Genomic DNA, 17,089 nt, shown 5'->3' with positions numbered 1-17,089 from the left:
ACCCAATCAAAGACTACTTGGATGGCATGTACACAGTAGCGTGGCTGACGCCTCATAGTTACCGACACCATTATGTGAGCCGTTTAGACGCCCATGATGGAATTGTTCCTTGCACTACGTGACCCGGTTAACAGCCCTGCTATTATGATCAACATTCCAAACATTAACTCCAGGGAAATGTCGTGTTACTGCGCTGCAGGATACTGAAGTGGCCTGTGCTTGGCTTGAAGATGATGCTCGGCCCTGAATATTATTATTAGCCACTAGAATTGGGTAAGCAAGATAGATCGTAGCTTCCCATAATGTAGGAATCAGTAGCGCCCTGGCGTTTTACAGACAGTTTAAGAAAAGCCTTGTGACGGCGGTTAGAAAGATGACACCTGATTCAGCTCTACCCATGCCCCTGAGGGTATGTCACAATCCGAGAGACACCGCAAAGTGGGATTTCCTTCTTGTAATCTTTGCTTCGCAAAACCTTCTCTCCAAGATCCTCGGATCATTATGTGTGCATAAGTCCCGACCAAGACACAATAACTGTGGAATATATTCGTATTCCTGCGGTGCGGGCTAATATAGGTTAACACTTTGATCATCCTACGCAGTAGGGTTCAGCCTGCTGACATTGATTTTCCATGCAAAATTCATTATAGCCATGCCGACGCCTGTATGCTGCAAATGGGGCGGAGTCTATGCTGGAAATTTGATGGGGGCGGGGACACATCTTTAGCCGCTGGAATTGTCTCAAAACACCACTAAATACGCTATCCATGCATCTATTCCCATGATCATTGGCAGAAAGGGATGGTAGCTGGGCGGCTCGCCGGCACCAAGTTAGCCACACAGTGCCTAGACGATTCAATTGGACTACACCTCGATTAAAATAGACGGACCCTGGCGAGCTTGCTAGGGACATCCCGACAAAGGCGTATCAGCCCGAGCTTCTAACCGCCAGACAGGCAAAGCCACCCTAAGGGTCTTGAAGGATACTGAAACCACGCCATCTCTTCGGAAATTCTTTCCCACCGTTTTCTGTCTTCTTAACTTTGTTCTCTAATGCTCTTGACCTCGCAACTCCAATTTTTGACCTCGCAAAATGAGCGACTCGTACAAGGAGGTAGTCTCAGATGATGGGAAGCAGGTGGTGCATGACGGGATACAAGTCGTTCAGTCGGGATTGGAGCCCGTTCCTAACGGACTCAAGCCCGTCCTTAGTGAAGACCTCCCAGCTAAAAAGCAACATCCGCGGCGCAAATTGATCATTGGCATAGGGGCAGCGGTCGCAATTGTTGTAATCGGCCTAGCTGTCGGCTTGGGAGTTGCCCTTAGCAGTATGTCCTTTCGCTCTATTGGGGTTAACATCCTCTTTTTCTGACTGTTAAGGATCACATTCTACCCCAAAATCGGCATCAGATGAGCCAGCTTCCCCGGCCCCGCGCGGCGAATTCACCTCGTCTGCATCATTGTCATCGTCCACATCAGAACCATCTACATCCACGTCAGATCCGACATCAACAATTTCAACTGCCTCAGAAACCAAAAACGCATCTCCCACCCCCACAGCCGAAAAGTACACATGTCCAGGCGCGAACAACACGGAGATTCATATGGGTACCGGCAAGTCCGCGGCATCGACTTATTATGTTTTCTGCGACGCGGACATCCACGCCACCAACAAGAAAGACTTATCTTCCACGGTGCAGGGAAAGTTTGCGGACTGCCTGGGGCTCTGTGACTCGATGAATAATTTCCAGAAGCGCGCAGATGTCGCTCTTACGTGGAACTTTGAAGGGACAGGGCAACAGAAACCAGGCACTTGCTGGTGTGTGACGGGTTCAAAGAAGAGGGTTATATCGAACCCGGGGAATATGGTGGCGATTCTCGCCACAGAGAACCCTGTGGTTGATCTATGATGGAATGTATCTAAATCTTACATATTTGCTCCAGTCTGGTACTGGGCAATTTGAAGAATGTATCTATGGCTCTATGCGTGTCCGTTGACCTGTGTGATGACCTGCCCGAGAAGAGGATATAAATGGTGCATTACGCTAAACTATTGAAGTAAGGTAATGTGAGCTTGATCAGCACTGTTTCGATACTGAACGGCATTTGATCCCGAGGAATAGAGCGATCATGTCGTCAAGTGTACATATCGCACGCAATGGCCCACAACTGAGAGGATATAACAACATCCAGGAGTGGACTCCCAATTCGAAGACTGCAAATCAATGGCACATTTCAACTGAAAACTGTGTCATTTCGTCCGTTTCCTTGTCGGTCACCATATGAACAGGGTCAAACGCAGTTCTCGTTAAGTTGTTACACCTGCCGGAAGTACAATTGGGATGAGCAAATTGATCATCAACGAAAGAAATCCGATCGACAGCGCTAGCCGGTAACACGTCGGTGTGATCTAAGCCCTCGTAAAGTCTCAGTTGGGCTTCGTTCCCGTTGCGACACGTATCTTTGTAGGCATCAACGGTAATATCAGGCAGCACGGCGGTGTCATTTAGCCCTTGAATGATCATAGTTGGACCAGTTGCTTTGGCACCTTGACCAGGGGCGACCCAGTTCTGCCATGCCTCCAGATAACGGGTAAACTCGTTGATCCCCGTGCCGCTAAGCATATCAGATGGCTGTATACCATGCGCCAGGGACATGATGCCGTAGTACCAAGATTGGGCCTGCGTGGCCAACTGGACTCTTTCCATAAATTTGTCGCCAAGCACTGCGATTTTATGATTGGGAAAGCCCGCTGGAGAGCAATAGGAAGCCAGGGTATCTCGTAGAAGATGTCGAATGAGCTGGGATCTGGGGCGTTCATCATGACTTTCAGGCCCAAGGCGGTCGGGTAATAGATCTTGCTAGTGGGTGCTAAAGCCACGGATCTACATATCTTCCAGCTGCCCCGATTCGATGAAGAGAGCTTTCAGATAGTTTCCAGGCTGCACCTCCGCCCTGGAAACTCGAATCCCCAAGCCTCCGTATAGCGCAATCACACAGAAGGTCTTTGAGAGATGCTTCGAAATAACATCAATGCACGTATCGCCTTGGCGAGTCTAGGTACTCAATGAGAGCTCGGATAGTCGCCAATGACTATTTCCACGTAGCTAACGGATTCTTGGGTCACTGGTAATTACATTGGCCTCACAGCCTCACAAGAGTTTCCTCCAACGTAAAAAAACTAGGTCAGCCTCGTTTCTGTGCAGATCATTGCTTAGCTTTTCTTTCGGCCCCGGATCTACGCCCCTTGACTCTTGGCATTACAATTTACCCGATTGGGAAACGTCTGGCTGATGCTTGGCATAACGATTTCCTAAATAGGACTGTTCATGATGAGATTATTTGATGAGACTCGGTCGGTAGTGAGCATGCAAGAACGGGGTATTTAAGCGTCCAACTCGACTTTACCTCCATCTGTTCACCAAAAGTTTCCAACCTCTTCAGCCACCATGCTTTTCAAAACTTTTCTTTTCCTGGCTGCAGTGCGATCAACCTATGCGGAGTGCAAATGCGTATGTTTTCTGTCCTATTTCTCTACCCAACTTTTTTGTCATTCATCTAATTTACACTAAGCAGACCCCAGCCGATGACTGTTGGCCCTCGCAATCTGACTGGCGTTCGCTGAACAATACCTTGAACGGAAAACTTATAGCAAACCAGCCGATCGCCAAGCCATGTTTCCACGGCGTAGGCTACGACGCCAAGCGCTGCGAGAGTATCGCTGCGAACTGGAGCAATTCCTGGTTCTTAGAGAGCTCTCCTATCGGGTATAGCTACCCATTAATACAAACCTGTGCCCCCTCGAACTTTTCTTTGGATTCGGTCTGTGACTTGGGACCGGCGCCGGTTTACACAATCAATGCGACGAGCGCGGACGACATAGCCGCTGGGATCAAGTTTGCCAAAGACAACAATGTGCGATTGGTGATCAAGAACACAGGTCATGATGTTGTCGGAAGGTAGGTTATTCTCCGCAACACAACAACCACCATTGCTGACAGTAGACGGTCAGATCCCAAGGCTACGGTAGTTTGTCTATCTGGATCAAGCATGTAAAAGATGGTATTCACTTCCACAAGGAATATATCTCGTCTACTAAATGCAAATCCAATTGGACTGGAAGCGCTCTTACCGTTGGCGGTGGGTACGTCTGGGAAGACGTTTATGCGAAGGCAGCCGAGAACGGTGTCATTGCCGTCGGTGGTAGTGATAGAGTATGACTATTCCAAACATCAGGACAATATGAGCTAACGGTGATAAAGAGTGTTGGGGTAATTGGTGGTTACCTACAAGGTGGTGGCCATGGTATGGTATCACGCGATTTCGGCCTCGCGACCGATCAAGTTCTCGAGTATACGGTTATCCTTGCATCCGGAGAAATAGTCACAGCCAGTGAATGCCACCTTCAAGATCTCTTCATGGCTCTACGAGGTGCCGGTGGAGGCACATACGGCGTTGTCGTATCAGCTACTATCAAAGTATATCCAACACGTCCGGTCCTAATGCACACTCTGAGCATTGTGCCGGTAGAGAACAAGTTATCAACCTTCCAGAACGCCATCGGGGACATTCTATCTCGCTATCCACATTTATCCGACGGGGGATTTTCAGGGAACGGGTTCCTACAAAAGGATGTGTACCAGCACACTTTTTCGAAACTACTGAACGACAATAGCACCCACTCAGACGTGGAATCAGGCAAAAACATTATGAACAAGCAAATCATCAATCGCCTCAGCGCGCTGAATGGGACGAAGCTTCATGTTCTATCGACGTTCAAATACTTCCCCAATTGGCATGCATTCTTCCAGGGCAGCGGAAGTCATATAAGCGACACGGGAACCAGCGCGGTTCTGCCATCCCGGTTCTTTGACAAGCGATCTCTAGTTTCGCAGCAGGAGAAATTGGAGAATCTGATACGCACCTTTTTCACCACCCGAGCCTCCGAAACAAAGCCTCGAAATGCCCTCCTGGAGCTCTGCCTTGTTGGCGGCGGCAAAGTCCTCGACCCGGCGCCGCTGACCTCCGTCAACCCGGCATGGCGCAAGACCTACCTGCTGATGGAGCTTGTCGAAATATGGTATGAGAACGATATCTTAAGTGAATCTGTCCTCAGCGCGGCAACACACCAGAAAATGAATTCAATGAAGGATATCACGCCGGGCATGGGCACCTACCTGAATGAAGCTGATCGGAATGACCCCGATTACAAGCACGATTGGTACGGAGACATGTATGATTGGCTCAGTTCCGTCAAAAAGAAGTATGACGCAGAACAAGTGTTTTGGTGTCATCATTGCGTCGGTAGTGATGATTGGGAGGAGTCAACTGGTGGAACAGTTTATGGACCCTTGTGCAAGACGAACTAAGGTTGGAATATGAATTATTTGCGATCTTATGCATATATGTATCACTCTGTTTCGCCCATTAAACTGTCCAGCGATGAGCTTAATTCACTTAGAATGGCCATTTACGCACGATAATATCACCCCTTGCATATATCAGTTCTAGAATTCTTGATTTTGACTCTTCCGTCTTCTCTCGCGCTCAATCTCGCCCTCTCTCTCTTCTCTCTTTTTCTTTTTGTTTCCTTTAGGCAAGCTCTAGATGGTCTAAACTGATTACATCTACTCCGTACCGTTACGACTAGATACTGAAGTAGCAACCTGCCCATCATTGCGCCGTTTTTCTTTTATGTTTACTGGATCATAGAAAACTTCTCTTCCTTGGTAATTTGATTTCCCATTTATTTTAATCAAAAGCTCCTATAATCGACAGATGTGACCTTCATCGATCGGGTAGCATTCATAACCTAGAGCTACATCGGTCATGCGTTAAACTTCCGAAAATATATGTTGGAAGGCAGCATATCCGGAAACCCCGAACATTTTCTCGAGGAATATAGATAGAGTGTGAGGAGCTCAGTGGGGAGAAAAGTTACCAGCTAGTCGAGAAACCAACTCTGCAACTCAACCACCATTGCTTGTTATTGATTCCTGACTCCTAACATAACATTACGGTTGGGATGGTTACTGCGTACTATACGAAGTAGCTGATTCTATTTATGGAAATCACATACAGTCACGTGGATCTTGGCGTGCTGTACCAGCCTTTGTGCCTGCATGCCTGAGGCAGCCGTTCTTCGACGCGCCCGGATTTTCGGGGATTTTCTGAATTCCGGACAACGCCTGACGTCGCGTCTCCCTACAACAACCAACACAATGGAGCCCCAAGGGGCTTTGAAGCCTGTTTCGGTAATGTTAGTCGCTGTGCCCGGAGGACTGGTGCTGACATCATAATAAGTGTAATCGCTGCAAGGCAAAGAAGGTATTAACCTCACAACTCATCTCTGAATACTACTAACGAGGGCAGATCAAATGTAACAGGGTCGGTCCTCCCTGCGACCAGTGTGAAGCGCTCGAAACCGAGTGTATTTACTTACCTAGGAAAACAAGGGCCAAGCAACAACGGTATGATTGTTCTTTCAGAATCATGATCACCCTTGAACAGGTATCTGACATAGACACAGGTCAGCGTCACACAAGAATGTTATCGTTGATATCCTGAAGCGTTTAGAGCGCCTAGAGAATCATGTTCTCCTGGATAAGGAGTCTGATAGGAGAGACGATGCGTCTAGTACAGTGTCATTGGCTAACTCGGTCATGATCGAGTCCACCGCTTCACGCTCTGTGGACCCATGTCCCCCGATCTCGTCAAGATCGTCCTTCGGAATATTAGACCGATTAAGGGAGGGCAAAGTCAAGTCGCAGCTTTCCAGCATACTCTTCCAGCTTCGATATACAGGATTCGGTCTCTTCGAAGATGAACAATTCGTCAATGCGCTTCAAGCTGCATTGGAAGATCTTGAAAGCTCTGACACTACGAACGAAGGAGACATACCAAATCCACGTCCTTTCGTTACCAAGGAAATGGCGAGGAAGTGGTTGAATCGTACGTTTTCCTTGCATACCCCAAGTACCTCAGCTAAATAGCTGCACCAGTCTTCTTCGAAACCCACCAGTTTGGGGCATTTCAGCTCGCTTTACCGAAAGATTTTATTATGTCCATTCCTGACCTGTTGGAGATACGCCATGTTCAACTGGACAATTTATCTCTCATAATATATTACAATGTTGTTTTTCAGGGCATGTTGTTGGACCACGACAATCTTGCGGACAGAAATTCCTATGTGCAGTATTTCTACCAGACCTGCCTAGACTTGGTCGAGGGGTGGTTGGATAAAGTTGAAAACACGCCGACAGATCTCTACGCCACCTTCCTCATGGTATTCCTCAGACTCGGCTGTTTTGGGATGTCGAAACGAAACTAATGGTGCCATAGTATTCGATGTCTGTCGAAGCCTTCAACAGTGATCTCGCGTGGGAGATCTTTGGGAAATCATGTAACGTTGCTCGAGCTCTAGGCTATTTCACTGTCGACTCAGGGGCCCAAGATTCCAACGAGCAGCAAATGGGCTTTGACCAAAGAGAAGAGACCGAGAATGAAACGGAGAAAAATCGAAAACGATTTGAATTCTGGCACCTTTTACGGACGGATTGCATCTTTCGCTTGAACTTCGGCAAGCCAGCCCTCATTACCCAAGGGTCCTGGGTTGTGAATTTTCCTGATCCGAGCATTAGAGGAAAGGTCGATGACACTCCACGCTTTATTCAGATCCATTTTCTTGCTTCGATGCGGCTTACTTTTGTCTTGTTGAAATATCTCGATCTGATGAACACCGAAACGCTGCAGGATACAGTTCAATACAACGAGGCTCTCGAAAACCTTGCAGCTGAGGCCAAATCAATCATGTCCGGTTGGAGAGTTGTAAGTTATATGGCTATTGGCCACCCACTGTTTAAAAACGATATAGACCGTTTCTGACATGGCAAAGGAGGATCTACTGAATGACACGACGAATCAAATCGATTTATGGGTCTGCGTAGACATATTGTTCAGCGGATACAAGCTTCTCATTATTCTGTATCAATCAAAGAAATCAGACCAGGGCACCTCGCGTGAAATTGTGGATATTGCGAGAACGTCCCTGGCCACGATGCAGTCTCTTGTCCATTCAGCCCCAAAAATGTACTGGGGGACAAGGTAAGTCCGTTGCCAACTTGAAACATTCCGAGAAACCGTATTTGATACTCACTGAACGTCAATCGGTTAGTCTCATCTTGATGTATCAAGTCATCCCATTCCTTATACTCTGCTCAACCGTCATCGAGTCTCCTCAGCGTGGCGACGCCGAAAATGACCTCGCCCAGATAAATTGGATGTGTAATTTTGTTGACGAGGCAGCGGAAAATCGCATGGAACTTGGCCCGATCAAAATTATAATAAAGGCACTAACTAAAGTCTGTCATCAGTTTCATTTGGGTCCTTACTGATACAGGTCAATGCTGCAGCATCCATTTGGTCGCCCGGACATCCGGGAGTCCAAGAAATATCCGGATTTATGCCTTGATGCCTAGCGCGACCCGTGGGATCCACATCCAAGACCCATTCTGCATACTGGGCTCATCTATTAAATGTCCCATTGTCCCCAGCCAACTAAAGGAGCGTACCAAACTGAGGTGAATTCTTCTTTTCCTGCGAATCAAGCTACCATATCCCGCGCTCTTTTCTCCTCTCACTCGAACTCATTTTGGAATGCAACCTTTTCGAGTTCTAGCAAGATGGCGCCCTCTTAGCTCCGATGAAGCAGGACAAGCGGAGATCCAGCGCGAGTACACGCACCAGGACTCTCACCCATCCTCAATCTCCATTGCAGCACCTCTTCAATCACAATCTATCCCCAGCCGAGACCGTTCCTGGCAAAGCGGGCCATCATTCACAGAGATATTCGAAGCCGACGACAACAACAAGACAGTCTTTGATGCAGTCGTGGCACCAATCCTCCCTCGAGTTCTGGAAGGTCAATCGTGCAACTTCTTCGCCTATGGACATTCAGGCAGTGGGAAATCTCACACCATTATCGGGTACGACTATGAGCATCCTGACGAGTTCGGACTCTGTCTAGCCGCTGCACGGTCTTTACACGAGACGCTTGAGAAGATGAATGCAGCTGATACGAGCGGAACACAGCTTGGACTTGGAATCCGCATGTACGAACTACGAAAGAACAGCGCGTTTGACCTTCTCAACGGCCGTTGCGAGTGTTTTGTCCGCGAGGGAGCCGACGGTCGCGTAAATATCCGAGGCCAGACAGAGATGCTAGAGGACGGGAAAGTCAGAGTGCGGCCTATTGTAACGAAGGCGTGCTGCAACTTCGAGGACCTGCGTCGTGAGCTGCAGGTCGGACTGAAGTTACGTGCGACAGGGACGTCGAGTATTCATGATCAGAGTTCCAGGACTCATGCTGTGCTAGAGCTGGAGATTGTGACAAAAGCGCTGCTTGGGGCACGCGATGCCGTCGTCGAGAGACAGTCAGAGCTGGTGCCGGTGGGAAAGCGCGCCACAGACGTCTATATCGAAGAACACATGCGAACTCTAATGCAGGACGCAGACGGGAAGTACATTCCTAATCCCGACCGCCCATTAAATCAGGAGGCCATCGATGCCGCAGAGGCAGAGAAACTGGAGTTCGAGGCCCGCGTGAAGAAGGCAGAAGAAAACGAGGAAGAAGTGTTTAAGACAACGGCACACCACCATCCATGCATTGGGGGTAAGCTTGTGTTTGTGGACTTGGCTGGATCGGAATACTATGACAATAAGAATGGAATCGGATCCAAGCAGACGTCACAAGAGAAGCAGGAAGGAAGGCAGATAAACACCGATCTACTGGCCTTGAAAGAAGTCGTTCGTGCTCGAGCGTTGAATCAAGCTCGTATTCCGTTTCGATCGTCGCCGCTGACCATGGTCTTGCGGCAACATTTTCAGTTGTCAAAGGATAGCTACTCTGCGATGATCTTGACTGTTTCTCCTTCAGCTGAACAATTTGCGGCGACCATGAACACGTTGAAATATGGGAATCTGGTCGGTGCGGCAACTGGGAAGCAAGGGTGAGGTCGTACGATGCCATAAACATGGGTCTACTTCTTTAAATCCTGGAACCAAGTGTCTCGTTTGGTAGAAAAAAAGCCCATCTACTCGGCTGTTTTACGACACCGCAAGGATGGGAATCGTTTGGTACAAACTCGTCATATAAAATTCTAGTGGTCAATATACACAATTATCCCAGCTCAACAACATGAGACGTCTATAACACGTAACGGAATGCCTTGTTATCAATCTCGGTTTGATCCTAGCCACCAACAGCGATGAGCTGACATTCCTAGATTTGAAGAAAGGGGCAGGTCAGTACTTACCAGCATTCCATTCTCAATACCCTCTGCTTCCTCGCTATTCTCGTCAAGCGCTGCTCGATCTCTCCGCTTATTCTCAAAATACATATACAGGTAGAGCGCGGTGATAGACACGAGCTTAACAGAGTACCCGACCAGCATCCTGTATCTTGTTAGTTGACCTCCTCTCGCTTGGTAATACGCTCAGAAAACTCACGCAATATAGGCACTGTGATATCCCGGGGCCTCATTATCCCGGAAGGTCTGAGGGCCAATGATATTGCCCACGCAGTATCCGGTGAACAGCAAGGCTCCCGTAACCTGCTTCTTCGTATAGCCAGCGATATTTGAACTGACAAAGGTCAAGCTCATACTGAAGCCGAGACCCTGGAAGTAACACAGCCAGAGTGCCACCAAGCGGCCCCATTTGTTCGAATCGGGCAATCCGACCAGCAAGCCAGATCCGATAATGCAGATTGTGTTGGCAACGATCATGCAGGCGCTTCGGGAGTGGAACTTGTCGCCGTATTTTGTGGCGACGATGCCGCCGATCAGGAGAGCCAGGAATTGCACCGCACCACCGGGGATCTGTAGGTATTGGGTGCCGAGGGTGTCGAAGCCGAAGGATTTGACAATGATTGATGTGAACTATCTCATGTGAGCTGTTTAACCAAAACTTTCGGATTGGAAAAGAGACTTACGCTTGTGAGGGCTGAGTTGGGAACCTGCGCACCCACAGCCATGATGAATAACAACCATGTCTTGGGGTCCCGCGCGGCCTGCCAGACCTGGTACCATTTGAACTTGTTGTTCTTCACGCCCTGGCGGTTAATTGCGACTCGCTCCACAGCAATTGCTCGTTCGCGCTCGTTCAGGAATTTCGCGGTCCAGGGGAGATCCGGGAAGAGAATCAGGGCGATTATACCGGTTGCGACGGAGAATGCGCCGAAGATAAGGAACACATACATCCATCTCGGCAGACCAGTCGTGATGTGTCCGACGGCGTAACCAATCAGTCTACCCTCTTGTCAGCCCGGAATTTTGGGGAGTTAGGTTTTCGACTCACCCTCCAAACATAGTGGCAATGCCGTTGGTGCAGTAGTAGGCTTCCAGACGCAGCGGCTGCTCGATCGCCGTATACCACATGCTCATCATCAAGACGAATCCGGGGTTGACGATGGCTTCGACAAAGCCAAGTAAGAAGCGATTGGTCGCGATACCGGCGAAATTATGACACGCCGGTGTGGTCATCAGAAGCGCGCCCCAAACTAAATTTGTAAGTAAGCTGCAAGCGGAACAGCGAGGCGATGGAGACTTACTAAGAGTAGTAATACTGAGGACCTTCCCAAGAGGGAGTTTCTGCAGAGCGAGTCCAGCTGGCCACTGCGCAATCAGGTATCCGAAATAGAATATCGAGCCTTTGTTGTGTCAGTGAAGATCTCGTGTCGACCGAGAACAGACATACCAAGCCATGAATATTGAGAGCCTGTGATATGCGTCCCTTGTTTCAGGCCGTACACTGACGCGAAATTGATACTGTTTTTGTCCAGGTACTAGGGCAGTCAGCATCACTCAAACTCTCTTCGGACAAGATATATTCCATACCTGCAGCATATAGACCACAAACATCAGAGGGATCAACCGTGAATCGACTTTTCGGAGCACCTTTTTCGCCTCGTCTGAGGTATACTCCAGCCCCTGGTGCTGTTTGTAAAAGTCATAATTTACATCGCGATCCGATGACGCTGTTGACGACAACGGCGATGAGGTGGTCGCCTCAGCTTCTTTCTGCGACAAAGCCATCTCGCAAGAAGTTCTCCAGGCAAGATTCACCAGAAGACGAAACCCAACGACGATCTTAACTTCAGTCAGTGGAAGACCCTAGCTTTTATAACCAGAGACATAACCCGAGCCCCACGAGTCAGTTATATCCCGCGTGGAGCATTATGGAACGATGGGAGCTACGACCCCACAGCCATGAGGATGGCCGCATCATCCATACCGCGCATGAATGGTGGACAAGAACAAGATGGAGCCGGGGGTTGATTTCCAAGCCGGAAATCTCACGCATCCTATTTGGCATTCCGCATTGGCAAGCTTGGCCCGCTGCTTAACCGAGCAGCATCTCGACGTTCAACGCTTTGTATTCGCCCGCTGTATGGTGGATGTTGAGCATTCTGAGAGGCGAGTTCGTCGGGTTGGACATTCGGCTGATCACGACATCGGACCCATGATTGCGTCTTTGGCAGACCTGCAGGTTCTGGCGCGAGTCGGACAAATGCCGACGAGTGAGACACCGGATGTCTTGCGAGGGGGGCATCATGTCCCCGAGGAGAGTGAATTCTGTTTGTGAACACAGAAACATATTGGAAGCTCAGGTCTCTTGCGGCAGTCCTGAGGCATCCACCTGGTAGGTGTTTGGTGACGGGTCTTGGCGTGTTTGTATAGGGCGGAAATTAGTTGTTCCGTTGCGACGGGTTAACAAAACATTGGAGAAAGATCTATATTAGATTACCATTCGCAACATTAGGCTATTCAGCCTTGTAGGTGGAATATGATAACTCTCGACAAAGCTGTATGCACGCAACTTAGGACTTTTGTGGTCGGTGAGGTCGGAACAGCTGCCGGCCGGCCGATCGTCACTCTTACATATGCTAGTCAAGTGTAATCGATATCTCAGTTCTGACATAGTGATAGAATTTGTGGGGGCTACTTTAAGTCGGCTGTTGACTTAGATCCAATTCCGTATTGGCTACCTAATATTAGTTGTCATGCTGATATATATAACCCGCCGTGACATGGTAAATTATTCCAGAAACCTGTACCAAAATAAGGTCAGATTTAAGTTTAGAATCGGCTATTCCAATTCGTCAGGATCCTCATGCCGCTGATAGATACGCGGAAGTGTTTAGCCTAAATCCAGTTTTATGCTTGAGAGGTAGCATGAAATGTGTTGGCTTGACATACGGCGGATTACTCCTGTTGAGCTTTATATTTGAATGTGACGGTGTAGGATGCCCTTTCATGATAATAGCTATCTCCTTGTTTGATCCATGTTGGAGTCTCCCGGTATAAACGAGAGGTCCTAGTGGTTGAATCAAGATATTGTTCGCAAGGCGGTGTTTATGAGAGACGACTCATGACTCGGAAGATAAGGGAATAACCCATGAGACGTATTAAAACCTATTGATTGATAACCCGAGGCCTAATGATTCCATGGAACGGCGTGTCTTCTCATAGTCCTGTGGGAGTCATGAGGACCATCTCGATGCTCATCATGACATCAACCAGGCGTATCTGACTCATAGCCCTAACTTATATTCTACAACTATAGAGCTCATACACTGGCTACATCGCGAAACTATACACAAGAGTGACGGTTTGCAAATCCGTCAAAATGTACTCACCACCCACAATCCGAACAAAGTTCCTCATAATCTCAGACACTCACGGACGGGACTCCTCCCTTCAGCACCTGAGCACCGAGCGCGCAGATGTGGCCATCCACTGCGGCGACCTAACGACGGACTCGACGCTTGCAGAGTTCCGCTCTTCCATCGCCCTGCTCTCCAGCCTAAACGCGCCTCTGAAGCTCGTCATCGCCGGAAATCATGACTTCACACTCGATACGCCAGCATTTCAAAGAAAGCTCGCCAAAGCACGGCTGCCACTCGACAAAGCACTAGTCGGAGAGAAATATGGCGACTTCGGGTACGCTAGAAGCCTCTTCGAGGATGAGACAGACAACGGGATCATATTCCTTGACCAGGGCACACATCATTTCGCTCTGGCGAACGGCGCCTCGTTGACTGTTTACGCCAGTCCATATACCCCGTGCTCTTTCCCCGGGAAGAGGGGATTCGAATACTCGCGGTTACACGGTCATAATTTCGAGTTCGAGCACGTTGATGTTGCCATCACGCATGGTCCGCCAAAGGGGATCATGGATTACACCCTAAATCGAGAGCGAGCGGGCTGTCCGAGACTATTCGCCGCGGTGAGGCGAGCGAAACCCCGAATGCATTGCTTCGGGCATATCCATGAGCAGTGGGGGGCGAAGCTGGTGACTTGGAAGAAGGGTAGTCCGACGCGAAAGCCCTGCTATTTCGGGGATGTGGATTATGAGAATACGTTTGTGATCGAGAGACGTTTGAACTTGCAAGGAGAGGAAGAGAGCGTGCAGGGGAGGTTTTATCGGACAAGTCATTGTACGGGAGATAGGAGACCACTGAAGTGGGAAGAACAGACGTTGTTTGTTAATGCGGCAGTTGGGGGGATAAACGAAGAAATTCAACCTGCCTGGTTGGTGGAGATTGAGCTTTTCAAAGCCTTTTAAGCTAGAAGGTTGCTCTTTCGCTTTCAACATGAGCTGTCAACATGTACGGCCTCGGTATATCTTGGGGGAAATCTTTGAGCGAATGAGTTTGATTTTATGGAGCGTACGATATCCTTAGCATACTAGCGACTGCAATTTGATTGAACTTGCTTTCACCAAAATTCTTCGATCTCTGTTCGTCGACTCTATTTCTATCAAAGGTTAACATATAGGTAGAGTTGGTTGACAATGGGTTGCCAATGTCAAAGCCGTCAGGGCCGTACTCTGTAACTGTACTAAAACAACAAGTCATTTAGCTTTCCGAGTCTCATGCAAGCCTTCTATCAATGTGCTCTGTCCCATTCTGGTCCAGCGGGATCTCTGCCTCGATGATCCCCAGCGCATCTCCACCACGCGTCCAGAACTTATTCACTCGTAGACCTACAGACTCTAGCAAGTTTAACCATCGCTGTCGTGTGCGCTCCAGCCCTGCACAGAACACCATGACAGCCATGTCCGTCATTCCATTGACTGCGCGCGCGTTCCTGTCAGGAAGGATATACTCCTCGATCAACACTTTCGAGTACCCAGGCACCATGGCCTTTTTCAAATGGTCGAATATAATATGGGCCTTCTCGTCGGACCAGTCGTGAAGGACATATTTAAAGTAGTAGACACGGGCACCTGCAATTCATCATTGTAAGTCCAACTGAGAAAAAAAGTAGAGTGGGAGGAAACAAACCTAGAACTGGCTGCGCTTCGGCAAAGAAGTCATAATTCACCGTCTCAATCCCCACAGCTTCAAGATCATTCGCCTGCCGAACCTCATCGATCACAGACGGCAAATCTTCAAGAACCAGCTTTCCCTGCGCGTCTGGGAATCGGGCCTTGAACTCCAGCAAATCATGTCCGCGACCACCACCAATATCAACGAGTAGGGGGCGATCGGCGCTTAAGCCCGGCTCATTGAGGATGACCTCACGAACGGGGAACCAGTCGCCCCAGAATGCACGATTGGCGCGCTGACCTTCCATGAAGCTATTAAAGCGCGACAATGCCGCGGGATTCTCGCAGAGCCAGGCAAACCCATCTCCTTCGATGTTGTTGGTGTATTGGAGAGGTGCGTGCAGCGGGTCTTCTGGGTTGCGGTATCCGGTAGATTGTAGGTATTCGGGCGTTTTCTGGATGGAGGGGAGGAACTCGAGGAATCTGTCGGATATCTCTGTTAAACCGGCCCCGAATGGCGGTGATCAGGGGACCACTTACAAAGATTCCACGACACCAATTGATGTTCGTCGGGTCATTTCTTCGGATAGCGGAGTGGGAAGATATTTGCAGGGTTCTGGCTCTTCAGCGAAGCCGTTCGAGACGAGGAGGCGCATGATACGTTCTGTTCGATGTCAGTCGGTGGACGTCATCACAAGCACTAAGTCCTGAGCATGAAAGACTGACCGACTAACAACGGATCCGCTGGTTTCGCGGCCGCCAGCTCCTTCACAGATACTTGAGTAGCTGACTTTGTGAGTACTGGGAAAATATTCATATCATGGGCCACCTTAACGGCCATGAGCACCGTAGGCTACTCCCTCAAGCAGTCAGAAAACCCCGTAGAACACTGGCCACAAGAAACTCACAGAAAATGAAAGCTTCAGAATAGCATCCCTCGGCTTTTCCAGTGCCCGTGCCAGCTGCAGCACCTTTTCGTGGGCTTCGATACGGGAGTCTTCGACGCCATTAGACTGGAATTCATCAATGGAGGCCTTTGCCTGCGACAGCAGATGGTCTATGAGTGCAAAATCCATGATCGTTGTTTGAAGGAACGGTCTTCGAACAGAAAGCCTGATCGATGGATAAATGCGGCGGGGATGACACGCTGTATGCAAATTCTTATCTAGCCTAGTAAGGAGTCATCCCACCTTATGACCACTTTAAGACCCCGGACAGGGGACGGGCCAATTGATGCACTGTTCCCTACGAAGTAAACTAGCTAACTATTGAGGCAACAAAGAGACTACTGATGCATCCACCTCGCTGGCACTCGTTGCAGTACCCCACTACAAAGCGGTTCCCAACAGTGGGAACGATGGATCTTTCTCCTTCCTGGTGTGTAAAGGGGACACGCCTTTGATATATCATACCACATTATTTTCGGAATGATGATGTATGATTGTGTTACGGTCCCGGAGGCATCAGGTCGGATATAGGGATTCTAACCGAGAAACAGAAGGACAAATCCCCCTCTCTTCACGAGCAAAATTTAGAACAGAAAGAAAAAAAAACCAACAATAAGAATTAATTTAAGTTACATGAAGGCAGCTGTTAATTCCATCTGGCGCGGCCGTCCGTTCCGTTTCCACTAATTACCCACCAAGAAACGCCAGACAAGGCTTAAGAAACACGATATGCAGGTCATTGGGACATTATTCGTCGGCTTGAGAAGCCATAAAATCATTCGGCCACTCCGGACTACTCCGAGAGGCCTTTG

The 17,089-nt window shown here is 48.9% G+C and overlaps 8 protein-coding genes across 9 annotated transcripts; 6 read left to right on the top strand and 2 right to left on the bottom strand.

The window, feature by feature from the left end:
• The first annotated feature begins 967 nt into the window (after positions 1-967).
• On the top strand, positions 968-2,022 carry LDX57_010102 (uncharacterized protein). The gene is made up of 2 exons (XM_046091848.1): positions 968-1,328; positions 1,381-2,022. Exons 1-2 carry the CDS (start codon positions 1,094-1,096, stop codon positions 1,908-1,910), a joined length of 765 nt encoding a protein of 254 aa, XP_045947825.1. The 5' UTR covers positions 968-1,093; the 3' UTR covers positions 1,911-2,022.
• Positions 2,023-3,416: 1,394 nt separating this feature from the next.
• Positions 3,417-5,369, top strand: LDX57_010101 (uncharacterized protein; the record flags this gene model as incomplete). Its single annotated transcript, XM_046091847.1, has 4 exons — positions 3,417-3,512; positions 3,574-3,959; positions 4,013-4,214; positions 4,263-5,369. Exons 1-4 carry the CDS (start codon positions 3,450-3,452, stop codon positions 5,367-5,369), a joined length of 1,758 nt encoding a protein of 585 aa, XP_045947824.1. The 5' UTR covers positions 3,417-3,449.
• An 875-nt stretch (positions 5,370-6,244) lies between these two features.
• Positions 6,245-7,884, top strand: LDX57_010100 (fungal specific transcription factor domain-containing protein; the record flags this gene model as incomplete). Its single annotated transcript, XM_046091846.1, has 3 exons — positions 6,245-6,951; positions 7,002-7,285; positions 7,342-7,884. The coding sequence occupies exons 1-3, from the start codon at positions 6,663-6,665 to the stop codon at positions 7,882-7,884; spliced, it is 1,116 nt and encodes a 371-aa protein (XP_045947823.1). The 5' UTR covers positions 6,245-6,662.
• A 771-nt stretch (positions 7,885-8,655) lies between these two features.
• On the top strand, positions 8,656-10,011 carry LDX57_010099 (kinesin family protein; the record flags this gene model as incomplete). The annotated part of the gene is made up of 1 exon (XM_046091845.1): positions 8,656-10,011. One exon carries the CDS (start codon positions 8,656-8,658, stop codon positions 10,009-10,011), a length of 1,356 nt encoding a protein of 451 aa, XP_045947822.1.
• Positions 10,012-10,204: 193 nt separating this feature from the next.
• Positions 10,205-12,092, bottom strand: LDX57_010098 (putative MFS transporter; the record flags this gene model as incomplete). The annotated part of the gene is made up of 8 exons (XM_046091844.1): positions 10,205-10,249; positions 10,314-10,452; positions 10,507-10,937; positions 10,991-11,306; positions 11,356-11,557; positions 11,609-11,707; positions 11,755-11,842; positions 11,895-12,092. 8 exons carry the CDS (start codon positions 12,090-12,092, stop codon positions 10,205-10,207), a joined length of 1,518 nt encoding a protein of 505 aa, XP_045947821.1.
• Positions 12,093-12,300: 208 nt separating this feature from the next.
• On the top strand, positions 12,301-12,642 carry LDX57_010097 (uncharacterized protein; the record flags this gene model as incomplete). The annotated part of the gene is made up of 1 exon (XM_046091843.1): positions 12,301-12,642. The coding sequence occupies one exon, from the start codon at positions 12,301-12,303 to the stop codon at positions 12,640-12,642; it is 342 nt and encodes a 113-aa protein (XP_045947820.1).
• A 1,044-nt stretch (positions 12,643-13,686) lies between these two features.
• LDX57_010096 (metallophosphatase domain-containing protein) lies at positions 13,687-14,625 on the top strand (the record flags this gene model as incomplete). The annotated part of the gene is made up of 1 exon (XM_046091842.1): positions 13,687-14,625. One exon carries the CDS (start codon positions 13,687-13,689, stop codon positions 14,623-14,625), a length of 939 nt encoding a protein of 312 aa, XP_045947819.1.
• Positions 14,626-14,888: 263 nt separating this feature from the next.
• On the bottom strand, positions 14,889-16,473 carry LDX57_010095 (uncharacterized protein). 2 transcript variants are annotated; one of them, XM_046091840.1, is made up of 4 exons: positions 16,239-16,473; positions 16,057-16,183; positions 15,871-15,994; positions 14,889-15,813 (listed from the first exon to the last, which is right to left on the bottom strand). In XM_046091840.1, exons 1-4 carry the CDS (start codon positions 16,404-16,406, stop codon positions 15,267-15,269), a joined length of 966 nt encoding a protein of 321 aa, XP_045947817.1. In that variant the 5' UTR covers positions 16,407-16,473; the 3' UTR covers positions 14,889-15,266. The 2 variants fall into 2 exon arrangements, with proteins under 2 accessions (XP_045947817.1, XP_045947818.1); XM_046091841.1 differs by having other exon boundaries at positions 16,057-16,473.
• Between the last annotated feature and the right edge of the window lie 616 nt (positions 16,474-17,089).

The sequence above is a fragment of the Aspergillus melleus genome (assembly GCF_016097325.1).
Source record: "Aspergillus melleus strain CBS 546.65 chromosome Unknown contig6, whole genome shotgun sequence".
Classification (NCBI taxonomy): Eukaryota; Fungi; Ascomycota; class Eurotiomycetes; order Eurotiales; family Aspergillaceae; genus Aspergillus; species Aspergillus melleus.
The sequence above is the reverse complement of the archived record's forward strand: the minus strand, read 5'-3'. Positions and strand labels throughout refer to the sequence as shown.